The 12,980-nt window shown below is 36.0% G+C and overlaps 1 protein-coding gene across 11 annotated transcripts in view; it reads left to right on the top strand.

Annotated features, from left to right (window-relative positions):
* The window catches only part of ldb3a (LIM domain binding 3a), a 33,493-nt gene extending 21,361 nt beyond the window's left edge, over positions 1 to 12,132 (top strand). For 6 of the 11 annotated variants that reach the window (XM_056760524.1, XM_056760527.1, XM_056760519.1 and 3 more), the window contains 8 exons: positions 6,862 to 7,023; positions 8,233 to 8,289; positions 8,881 to 9,065; positions 9,157 to 9,511; positions 9,596 to 9,776; positions 9,868 to 9,988; positions 10,068 to 10,183; positions 10,266 to 12,132. In XM_056760524.1, coding sequence (XP_056616502.1) covers positions 6,862 to 7,023; positions 8,233 to 8,289; positions 8,881 to 9,065; positions 9,157 to 9,511; positions 9,596 to 9,776; positions 9,868 to 9,988; positions 10,068 to 10,183; positions 10,266 to 10,355 — 1,267 coding nt within the window. In that variant the 3' untranslated portion in view covers positions 10,356 to 12,132. Of the gene's footprint in view, positions 1 to 130; positions 161 to 6,861; positions 7,024 to 8,232; positions 8,290 to 8,880; positions 9,066 to 9,156; positions 9,512 to 9,595; positions 9,777 to 9,867; positions 9,989 to 10,067; positions 10,184 to 10,265 lie in introns of all 11 variants that reach the window. The other 5 variants (XM_056760523.1, XM_056760529.1, XM_056760525.1 and 2 more) reach the window with 4 other exon arrangements.
* Positions 12,133 to 12,980: the final 848 nt, after the last annotated feature.

Genomic DNA, 12,980 nt, shown 5'->3' with positions numbered 1-12,980 from the left:
TGATGCTGTCGCTCTCCATTCAACTAATTTCTCTCTCGCTCCATCCCCAATCGGCCATCCATCTATCAATCACATACCTTGCCCCCCTCGTGTGTCCATCCATTGCGTTGCATCACAAATGGTCCTGCAGCAATGAAGCGCTTACTGACTCCCCCCTATCGTAAGTAGCCTGAATCCATGTGTTTGATATGAGCACCTTTGCTTTCCTTTTGTGTTTTCCTCTCTTATGCATTGCATGCCTGTTTACCATCATTTCTTTGTTCATTTCTCCCTCTAACTCCATTATCTAATTTGATATGTGTGCCTCAGTGGTTCTGAAGTTCAGCTTTGCACCTTGTGTTGTTTATGAGCGAGACTGTTATACTTTGTTAATATTTGAGCATATTGTCTTTTGATTCTTTAAATACTACTAGAGAATTCAAACTGACACATTTCATTTAGCTTGGTTTCTTACCCCTAATATTCCTTTCCAATATGACAAATGCTCCATACTTGATTGTGATGCGTGACTGTCCTTGTTGTCAACTTTATACACTAAAACATGTTTTTGCTGCCTTGAGTTAGTTCAATTTACTATTTTAATTTTTGTATGTTCTTCAATGTACTTTAAGTTACACTCAACTCAATTCCAACATTTAAAGTAAGCCAATTTGATTGCAGTTATCAATTTAAGTAAGCAATTGTATTTAAAAGTGATAGGTTTTTAGAAACCTGTTAGGTTTACAGAAGGAGGGCCTGCTGATTTGAAAACTTAGAATCTCTTCATTGATTTTTTTAGTATAGATTTAAGGTTTCTGAATGCAAGACTCTGTAATTCTTCTGGGTGAGAGATAAAAGCTAGATTTGTTTTAAAAATGTGCTTTCTTGGCAAGCTTCTGGGCAAAATGCCCATGCTTCTACTCTGATGTTTGTACGTACCATATGTATGAAAGTGTGCTCTGTATTCTTCTTGGCTATATTTGACTCTGTCGTTTCTTATACATATATGTTAACTTAAGGGCTTTCAAATGATTAATCGTGATTTATTGCATCCAAACAAAAGGTTTTTGTTTACATAATATGTCTGTGTACTGTGCATATTCATTTTGTATTTATAAACCCATACATATATATATATATTTAGCATATATGCAGATGTATTTATTTATATTTACAAATAATTTAAATATAAACAGGTTATTTATTTTTTTTCTTTTATATTTTTTTCTGAAATATGTATGTGAATGTGTTTATAAATATGAAATGAATATGCGCAGCACACAGACATATATAATGTAAATACAAACTTTTATTATGAATGAGATTAATCACAATTAATCGTTTGACAGCCCTAATGGTAAAAGACAGCAGTTACACTAAGTGTTAATAATAATGCAAAATTGCATCTCTGAAGTTTTAACATCAAAATTGCATCGAAACACTTGAGATTCACAATCATGCTCAGGTGTGTTTGATGAATGCGGCTCTTTCTGTGGTTGCAGTAATCTGCTAGTTAAAGACCGTGTTATAGACAGTGCTTCCCCAGTGTATCAGGCCGTCATCCCCAGTGAGACTAATGATATGGGGCCCTCTGAATGGGCCCTCAGAGCCGCCCACCTGCAGTCCAAGTCGTTCCGCGTTCTTGCCCACGTTACTGGAACCGAATACTGTGAGTCCACCTGCTTTGTGTATAAATGTTCTTTTGAGTTATGATTTGAGAAGTACTGTAACATCCAACCACTGACATTTCCTGTCGTCTTCTTTTCTCTTCTGCAGTGCAAGACCCGGATGAGGATGCTCTGAGAAGATCAAGGTAGGCATCTAGCAGCAGCATCTGGTGGCCACATATCTGAGCTGTGCTGAAAGCCGCCCTCTGCGCCTTAAACCCAAATGGCTGATCAACAAATTTGACATTTCTATAGTTTTCCAGACGAACACCCTTAGTCCCGCCCCCCCCTTACTGTTCTGAACTTGACTCATACACAAGCTAAACAGAGAGGTCAGGCACATAGATTTATTGCAGCTCAGATGTATTTATGGTAGTAAACAGCAGGGGTGTAAAAAGTACAGTTTGGGCTTTAGAAACTGGATGTATATATCAAGACTACAGCGATTACAATCATTACAATGATATTTTGGAGTGATAAAGACGGGACAGTTACTCTAGGCCTGTATAGTACTTTACACCCCTGTAGTACCTAAATCTTCTTTTGTCATTTTTAGCTCAGTCATTTATTTTACACTATGCAAAATATAAAAATACAGACATTTCTACACTTACACATGTTGGGCAGGGAATGAAGGCCATGTTCCCTAACCCGTTTTCCAACCTCTCTTTTCTCTTCCTTCCCCTTTTTTTCCCTATATATCTCTCTTGATGTCACAGGGAAAAGTTTGAGTCTGAATTCAAAGGACCTCGGTTTGCTAAACTGAAAAACTGGCACAATGGCCTGTCTGCACAAATACTTAACGTGCCTCAATAAGTGCCTTACGACAGAGAGAGTTAGACAGGTGGCACAGACAGGCTGCAGTAATAAGAATGTCAAAGCAAGTAAGAGAGGAAAGGATACAGGTTAATTTGTTGGAATGCAGTGTGTATACACAATTTAGAGTTTTAGAATAGTTGCTCATTTTATGGTAGTTTAAGGATTGTTTAAAGGGAACGTTGGCATTATTTTAGATGTCTATCTTGTATCACATTGTTGGCTTGCATATTGATGGTTGTTGTGAACATCATTGCATCTGTGCACATGTCTTTCAAATCCATCAAATAAAACAAATTCCTCTGTGACATAAACAAATTGAAAGAGTTTTTGACAATTGAGGAGTTCAAGTTTAACTTTGTTATAAGTGGCCCCAATATATTACCCACAAAAGTTGTTTGAAAAGTAAATTAAATAAAGGCATGTCAAAAGTCATGTGATTTTTATAACATAAAAAATATTTTGAATTCTGTTAAAATACAGCCATACCTGATTTAGTTCTGCAGGGGAAAATCTCCTTTTTCTTGGAGGATTCTTTAAAAATGATTACTATGATAAAATATATAGCTATAATTGTTTTAAGATTAAATGATTGTTATTTATTAATGAATAAAAAAGTTGTTTTACATTCGGCCCCCTCTGAGACACTGGAAAGTGTTTTTTTGGGTTAGCTGGCACATTTGGGTTTTAAAGGCTAAACAGTCCCATTTTATTCTTGGCCATGAGTTTACAAAGCAGCTCCTCGGTTTTTTAGATGTTTATTATCCCAAGTTTAACCTTTTATACTGTGATAGCACTTATCCAAGGCCAAATACGTTTGACAAATGTTGAAATTGTTTGCAGATGCAGTTAGTGATTGTAGGCAATTTATTCCAAAAATCATTTTTTATCTTCTTAGAAGCTGACATTTTTAAAGACAGCTCAGGGTGACTACATGAAGTAAAAATGGGAACAACTCTGACTTTTCCTATTTTAGCCTAAACATGCTGTTAAATAGTATACTGCATAGGAGTGTCTGTCATTTGATTATCATAGTGCTTGGTTTGTGCTTGTGTATGGCACTGATCTTAGATGAAATATAGCCTAGACTGGAAAACCTCTTAACAGTTTGTACTTTTTATACAGATTTGTGTTTTACAATCCAGTATTTTAACTGATTCAGATTTGGATTTAAGACTTTGGTTTAAATATGTGTATGTTTATTTAGTTTGGGAGGAAAGTTATAATGTTAGGTCAGTCGTGGCTGAAGGGAAGAGCTCTGTTTCTGAAGGATGGGTGCAGGCACAAGAAGCCATCAGAACTCCCAAGGCGTTGACCGTCTGTATGTCCTTCAAAAGAGAAATAAGAGGCGAGACGGAAGTCAAGGTCTGTGAGTAGAGAGTCAATAACCAGGACGTTTCCTCAAGGTAATTCTGCTTGTCTGGTTGTCACATAGGGAAATTGTGTTAGCTCTGGGCTGGTTTGCGCTAGATTGTTTTGGAATGGAGTAAATTAATGGCTCTTACAGTGTCCTTTTATCATTTCACACTTGATACCCATCACTCCTTCTAAACCTCCCACTTGCATGCAATGCATGCTGGGTAGAGCGTGTGACTGCACTGGATTGTTTGTTGGCCTGGGTGGCTGGCCCCTCTCATTCTTCATCCTTATTCATATTATTTAGACTTCTGCCTTCATGTGCATGTCATGAACATGTCATGCCATGTTATTCATGTTTTCTACATATTTTTATTTGTCACTTTTTATCAGACATTTTAGATGGACTGAAACAAAGCACACTACATAAGCACCTTTGCAATCATTATTGCATAACATTTGCAGTGCTGCTTTTCTCTCGTATCATTTTATCACTTTCATTTCAGGATGCCGGTAAAACATTCACATTTTAAAGATGTCTGGTTGTTCTGCTTGCTTTGCCAGAGGTTGATCTATCTTTTCTATCTATGATATTTTTGTTTTTTTGAGTTGTTGAATTGTTGTTATTATTATTATTAGCCATAAAGTTGTGTTTCAGTTTTTTTAAACATTGAAACTAGACCAGAGTACATCTGTAGTTCTAGCTTGGGTCTATGCAATTTATGAATCTTCTGTATCTATGTTTGTTTCTAGAAATTTTTGTCGTATGTGTATGTGGTCTTAGAAACTTTTTTATAAACTAGACCTAATGTGTAAGGATTGTTTTAAACCCATTTATTTATTAAACATGTAATGTTTTTCTCTGTCATGTTTAATTGTATTTAGTACATTGGGGATAAAATAGAATCAAATGGTAATAAAAAAATTTGTCACCTTGGAATTATATGGTTAAATCTGCCATTTTTGTCAAAATTTAGGTATTCTTATTCTATGCCAACATATGTAGATTGTGATGTTTTTTTGCTTTTACATTGTGTATATTTTGAGACTTTTTCAGAAAACAAAAATATTTATTTACAAAGTGAAATAGATGTAAAAACTTTTAAGCTTAATATCTCAACTGCTCAAAATGCAGAATCTTTCAAAACCAAGGTGGCAATTTTAATTAATGAGAAATTTAAGTCTTTTTGGAAATAAAAATCAGATCTCTTCAAAACAATTCTTGATTGGGAAACTCTTAAGTTAATATATTTACATTAAGGGGTAGTGTTAAAAAACTAGACCTTGAAACGACCTGTCTGTAATTGTTATTAATGCATGAATATTCATTTCTGCCACTCTCTATTATTTTCTGCCCTTTTCTGTGCAAATTCTCTTTGCTAATTTGCATGGCTGAATGTACCAGAAAGAAGGAACAGTGCCTGTCTAAATGTTAGTCTGCTTTAAGTGAGGTGTCGCACTAACCCCTTTGCTTTGAGCAAAAACACACTTTCCCTATGTCCAACCCTGTGTCAAGCATATAATGCCAGCAGGTGGCGCTGTAGTATCTTGTCTGAAATCACCCTCTGTCTGTCTTGACTCCCTTTGCTCTCTGGTCCTGTTCCATGGGTATTTTAGTACACTTGTCAATAACAATCTCTCTTTTTGAAGTCTGCTTACGTGGTCTGAATTTCAAATATTCACAATTGTTCTCTGAATCTGTGCTGAGATTCAAGATTTTCCTAATGTGATTTTAAAGGGCAACAATTTGACAGCAAAGCCAGTTTAAGAATACATGTCAGGACGGTTTGACTTTCCTCTTTGTGTTTGTGTGTGCAGTTTAAACCCTAGTGGCCTCATTGGAACATATTTGTCGAAATTGACACTTAAAACATTTTAAATATATGTGGCTCATAAATGAAACAAATCATGTTGTACTTTATTAATATCAACAGGTTTGTGTGCGGATTAGGTTAAAGGTAGCCTAGTAAGAAAACAATGGTGAAAACCATCTGGCTTGTGTTAGTGTGAGAATATTTTATGATAACAATGGTTAGCTGTTTTTTGGCTTATAGTCTTTGATGTCTTTAATTGTTTGCTATAGATGCTAGTCTCTGTTTGCTTTCTGTCACTGCCTACTTCCCCTAAGCCCTTTACACGTATAGAGATGCTCTGCTCACATTATACACTTACAATCCTAAACATGCATACACATTTACAACAGAAAGTGATTAAAACCTCTGCAAGGCTTCATAAATGTCTGCAACCAGCAGTTCCATCCACTCTCTTTGTTTTATCTCTCATATGAAGCATATGAAGGGGGTCAGCCATCAGTACACCACCAGGCCTGCTGCTAGGTGCCGCCTTTTATCTTCTCTCCTGCCTGGGCGGCTACAACACCACGTTTTCATCATGGATGGGATTGTGTTTGAAAATCTGAAGGGGATACCCAATTATCAAACAAGTGTTATCTGTGAATAATGTACTGTTTTCCTTTATCACAGGGAACTATTATTTAACACCAATCTTCTGCTTTCTAACCATCGAATAAAATGGTGTTTTATGGACAGACTAAAAGGGTTTACATAACCCCATAATCCTGATTTGTTCTGTTATGGTGAGGTCTTGCAACTGCAGTTCATTGTCCCTTATCAAACACGTGATAAATTGTAGCCCTCATGTCTGGATTGAGTTCATTAATCCTAGAATAGCACTTACAGTTGACTCAGCCGTCGAGGCACCACCTCATTCAGAGTAAAATATAGCCAAGTAACCCAACTGTGATAAAAATCAATAGTCATTTTATATATTTTATAGTTAAGTGATGTTGTTTCAGTCCGATATTGAGCTAATGAAATCAGAAGAAAGCTATGGGTTAGTCATCCATTAACCTGCACTTTTGATGAACATCCCTGCATTGGGCTCACAAGGTTTTTATATATGCACGAGAATGAGTGTGATTTACAAATTGTAACCTTGAAATGAAGGCATATATACACACAGTCTGAAACATGGCTGCTCGGTGTATTTATGACTTTGGCCTGATATCAGTTTCTGACCTCAGTGCATCTAGTACTCCTGCCGAGCATGCTCCAGTGTCTACCAGCTTTGCACCTGTCTGTCCGCCTACTATCGCCGCTTCGCCCAATGAGCTCCTTTTGGAGCCACAGATAGCCAATCAGGCACCTGAGGCTGAACAGATTCCAGAACAACATTCTGTGAACAGGTGCCCTTTTCCCTGTTTTGCAGTGAGTGCATGGATTTGAGTTAAGATGCGTCTTTTATTTTCATTGTTGTGTGATTGTTGATTTTCTTTAATTTGTATATCTGGTTTTATTCAATACTGTTTTTATTTGAAATTGAATTGGTCACAGGTCATCACTACTATGTGGACATTCTCTTCTTACAACTATTTCACCAATTTTTGTGAGAACAGATGATTATTAGACCCTGTATGTGAATTTCAGGCTAAAGTCTTGTAATCTAATTAAGAGAAATCAAGCATCACAGTTTGATTTCAATCTTTGACATGGCCTTACTCAGTCGATATTAAAATCAAGATTATATTTTCAGTGAACATTCTTTACAATATGTAGGATGATTTTATGTAGTTATTCACAAAAAATGACTTAAGCTGTTTTTGCACCGGCAGCGTCACAGATCCTAATGATTGTGTATTACTACATTCTAGAAGTGCTTAATCGCACAGATTTCTTAAGAATGTTAGCATTAATATTCGTCTACATTGAAGTTGCTGGAACAGCCAAGACTGAGAATTGGGTGTCCACATTCTTTAAACTGTGTTGTGTATTTTAATGTTAACCTTTATTTTTTAAGAGAAAAGGTGTTATTGAGAGAATTCTGTTAGATTTCCATTGAAGAGATTGTAGGAGATGGTAGTCAAATGAATGTGTTCGAATAAAGAGCCTTCATTGATCATTGGAGCCACTCAACCACAGTCAGTATCTAATCGATTAGTGTAATGCTGTAACATCAGATCCAGCTGATGCTTCCATGGCTACTGCTTAAAGTTGTTTCATACAGACTGGGGGGATTTTCATATTTTAAATCTATGAAATGACACAATGACATGTAGTGAAGTCTTGTGTATTTAATAAAAGCTATAGCCCTATGTCTTGTTAAGTCAGATTTACTGTAGGCTATCATTCAGTCTGACATAAAGACCATTTATGATCCCCTATAATGATATTAAATCTTCTTTTATCTGGAATTCATGGGTCTTGTGTTAAATTGGGGATTTATTTTACTAGCAAGAATACATTCACAGTTGTTGTTGTGGCCTCATTTATTAAACAATTTATTTATTTTGCCAACAAATCATGATATAAAGATATTACAGTAATGACTGTGCATGATAGTTCTCGGCTCAATCAGAGCAAGAAACATTTGACTTTTTGTCTTTGTTACTTTATAGCTTCAACTTACAGGCGTCTAGTGGTTACACATCCCAGTACAAAACCTCCATCTCCAGGTACTGTTGTGTTTTCAATCAACAGGCGTGTTGTATCCCTCCTAATGTCATTGTTCCACTTTATTTCTTTTTTTAGTTAACTGACCCAAAAAATTATGTCTAATGATTTGGTGATCTTTCTTTAATCTTTTATGTTGAGTATTGAATATGTTTATTAAATGCCTGAAAGGAAATTATACATCAAGGTTATTTTGCTCACAGCAATGGAGGTTCTCTCTTCTAACACAAGGTTTTGTACAAGTCTTTATCAGTTTTTCTGTATGTCACTGCTCTGTTAAAGTAACACGAATTCTGACATATTAAATTGTGGTAAAGGTGACAAAATACAGGTAAGACACCATCAAAATGACCTATGTGTATGTAAATGAGTATGTGATCAGACATCCTTGGGAAATATTGGCGGTACAACTTAGAAACTAAAAACTAAATGTGCATTTTAAGTTTGATATGAAGTTAAATGTCCAAAAAAATCTAGTTAACAAGGTTGAAAAATATTAGTTTTAAAACATTTACATATTTACTTATTTAATATGTAGTGCAATTTTTATTTGAAATTATTTATTCTATAGCTTTTGCTCTATTTTTCTGCAGTTCTTACAGCCAGCCTCCACCAATGCACCAACCAATGCACCCACCAATGCAGCCACCAATGCAGCCATCACCCATGCGGCAGCCACCACCACCAATGCAGCACAGCTCCATCCAGATCCCTGTAGGTCCACCTAAAGTGGTCAGCACTGCCACCATTTTACCCACAGGCTACCCAGCTCATCCAGGTAGCCATTGCTCATACGTAACGATTGTACACATTTAATTCCTCATGCACATGTTCATTTGTTGGTTAGCTAATTGATGTGTGTTTTTCAGCTCCAGCAATGGTTCACACGCCTGCTCCGATTCCTCCTGCTGCACCTGCGCCAGCCTCTGGCCCTTCCTCCAACAGGCCCCCTTGGGTTACTGATGAGAATTTTGCCAATAAGTTTGACCCTATCAAACCCACCACAACAAATATAAAAGTTCAGCCTCTTCCCCAGGCTGCTCCACCACCGCCAGCCTACATCCCCAACCCCGTCCGTGCTCACGCCCAAGCTCCTGCTGCACCTAGCCCCGCATTCAACCCCACCCCGTTCCCACCTGTGGCCCGTGGAGTTGCTCAAAGGGCAGAGCGGTTTGCAGCCGGCAGCAGAACGCCTCTGTGTGGATCCTGCAACAGCATCATCAGGTATGACTATACTTAAATTTCTACTGCTCATCCTCCATACATGCTCATGACGATTTTCCAAATGAAAATTATTTGGACCTTCAGGGGACCGTTCCTGGTAGCACTGGGTCGTTCTTGGCATCCAGAAGAGTTTAACTGCCATTATTGCCACTCGTCCCTGGCTGATGTCAGCTTTGTGGAAGAGCAGAATAATGTTTACTGTGAGAACTGCTATGGAGAGTTCTTTGCACCTACCTGTGCCCGCTGCAACACCAAGATCATGGGAGTAAGCTGAAAAACTCACTTATACTATGATTTATGACTACAGAAATATGTAAGGTTTTTACAGGTAACACTACTCAACATCTGCTCCACAGGAAGTGATGCATGCACTTAGACAGACCTGGCATACTACTTGCTTTGTATGCGCAGCTTGTGGAAAGCCTTTTGGAAATAGCCTGTTTCATATGGAGGATGGGGAACCCTATTGTGAGAAAGGTATGAGAACCACCAGAAAATATGCAGTATGGTTCAGGTCTGGAATAGAATATTTTCACTAACCTTTTTATGTCACCAGATTACATCAGTCTCTTCAGCACAAAGTGCCATGGCTGTGACTTCCCAGTTGAGGCAGGAGACAAATTTATTGAAGCTCTTGGCCATACTTGGCACGATACTTGCTTTGTTTGTGCGGTATGTACAAAATCATCGTTTCACAAAATACATGCAATTCAGAGGAATTATGTGTCATGTTTTTTTTCTTTCTTATATGTAGGTGTGCAATGTGAATCTGGAAGGACAACCTTTCTATTCCAAGAAGGACAAGCCCTTATGCAAGAAGCATGCACATGCCATTAATGTGTAGATGCTGAAATAGTGCAACATAAGTTGTCTAAAGGAACCAAATGCAATTTACATAACATCTGCATTAAGGTTCTGTGGCAAAGCGTCAGTGCCAAATCCAAATGAAATGGAAAATTATTAAACAAATGACTGAATTATACATACAATAGGTGTTCTGACAAAATGCATGTAATTCATTAAAGCCCAATGTGCACATTGTTATTATTTTGGTTATATTTTTGCCTGATACACATTATAAAATTGATATAACCTCAGATTCACTTTATGGATTAGTGACAAACTTTGTTTTGGTAAGAGAGAATTTAATAGGTTATTCAAGGGTACATGGGCAAGAATAACAATCTTGAGTTGATGTATTTGCAGATCAGAAACAGTCTGATTGAAAATCTATCTATTTTATGCCTTAAAAAAAAGTTTATTTTTATTGCATTACAGTTTTTTTCACATAATATTATAAGGCCTACAGTTTTCACACTCGCACAGGAATCACAAAGAATGTGCTGGTGTCTAAGGTGGCATAAGCAATTTCTAAGAAAGGCTGTTAAAAACTGAATGAACACCCAAAAGAGAGAGCGACCGAGCAAACATTTGTTAATATGTGTTTTGACAGTGCTCTGATAAAGCTAACTACACCGTTAATTGTTTAATGATTGTGTTTAAGTGCTAACAATCTCCATCAATGGTTTTGTGTGAATGTGTGGTCATTAATCCAATTGTCATGTCAATATTAGTGTTTTTGATTATGATAAAACATGATTATGCTAGCTAACTAGAATTAGAATAAATATAGTGTATGCAAGACTTAGCTGTATAATATCCATCCTGTGAGGTTTAACGAAATACACTTAAGCGGTTCATGTTTTGCCTGGTTACCTTGTTTTTTGTGGTGGAAAAAACTCTACATTCTTTGCCATTTAAACTGTTTTAAAATAGCACGGGTTGTTCTCTTTGCCAAGAATGAGGAGTTCATACGAGACAATTAAGACAAGACCAGTTTTATCAAAAACTGCAATTTTTTATCTTTATACAAAACAATGACAAATGTGTTAACTCAGATGTATTTTATTTTCTTTGTGGGTAAATGCTGCCCTGTGAGGTGCAACTCTGAGAGCACAGTTTATTATATTACAGTTATTATTTCATGCCAATTTGCTATCACACCAATGTAAAACATCAAGACTGTAGACACTCATATTTTCTTTAGTCTGTTTGATGTTATTTTTCATGCATACAATTCTTGAACTTGAACATAGAAACTTGTTTCATTGAGACATTTTTAGAAATGTGTCATTAATGCACCAGCATAGTACATATATTTTCACTTCCATGTTTTTAATTTATTCTAACGTAACACAAGAGTTGAGATGTGTTCTAAGGACTATAGATTTCAGGTTGTCTTTTAAAAGTATTATTTACACAAGTACCAGTTTGGCATGTAATATATGCCTCTCTAACATGTAATAAATTATTAACATCTTTTTTACACAAGTAATTTATAGCAGACTTCCGTTTAAATATATAGGAATAACGAATAATTTTAGCATGCTACAGAAACGCATATTTTATTTTCATTGTGTACTTTAATGCTATTGAATGCGTCACTTTTCATATTGTGTTATCTGTGTCTTCTGCCATATTCTGCGGTTCACCTGGGTATTTTAAACTATTTAAGTATCCAGATACAGAAAAATATATAAAAGAGCCATAAATGATTTTCTGTATTTGCAGGTCATTAGTATTGTTTCAGCACCCCATTAAAAAAAATCTGTTACACGTGGTGATTTTGCACCAATATAATTATAAATGTTTGTTTGTGTTAAAAGGTGCGTTAATGCAATCTTCTCTTGAATAATGGAGATTCTCCCTCACTGTGAAAATGTTCCAGACATAAACAAACAAACAAAAAGGTTAGATACAGCTCTTGAGAATGAGTTGTAGGCTATATGTCTTGAAAGAATGAAAAAATGCGTAGGATTAATAGTTTTTTAATCATGGGAAAAAACTGCCTTATAATGGAATGTCCAAATATGTATTTCTTGTTTTAATGAACATAATATGAGCATAGCTAGCTAAAACTGTAAAAAACTATTAACTTTATATGAGAATGTTTTCAAAGCATGATTACATGTTATAGGACAGTGCCACAGACTGGACAACTCCATTACTAATTCACATTTGTGACCCTGGATCACAAAATAAGTCTTAAATAGCACAGAATTATTTTTTGTAAAAGACAAAAATACATTGTGTGTGTCAAATTGATCGATTTTTCTTTTATGCCAAAAGTTATAAGAATATTAAGTAAAGATCCTGTTCCATGAAGATATTTTGTAAATTTCTTACCTTAAATATATAAAAACTTTATTGTTGTGAGTATATGGCCTGGTAAAGCACCTCTGATTCACAACTTCAAAGGCGATTTTCTCAATATTTTGATTTAATTGCACCCTCAGATCCAGAGTTTTAAACGGTTGTATATCAGACAGATATTTTCTTATTCTAAATACATCAATATAAATCTTATTTATTCAGATTATGTAAACATTTCAATTTCGAAAAATGTACCCATAAGACTGGTTTTGTTGTCCAGGGTCACATATGCGTTATTTTTTTAGGCTACAATGTA

Source organism: Triplophysa dalaica, chromosome 11, assembly GCF_015846415.1.
Source record: "Triplophysa dalaica isolate WHDGS20190420 chromosome 11, ASM1584641v1, whole genome shotgun sequence".
Lineage (NCBI taxonomy): Eukaryota > Metazoa > Chordata > Actinopteri > Cypriniformes > Nemacheilidae > Triplophysa > Triplophysa dalaica.
This window is presented reverse-complemented; position numbering and strand designations above follow the sequence as displayed.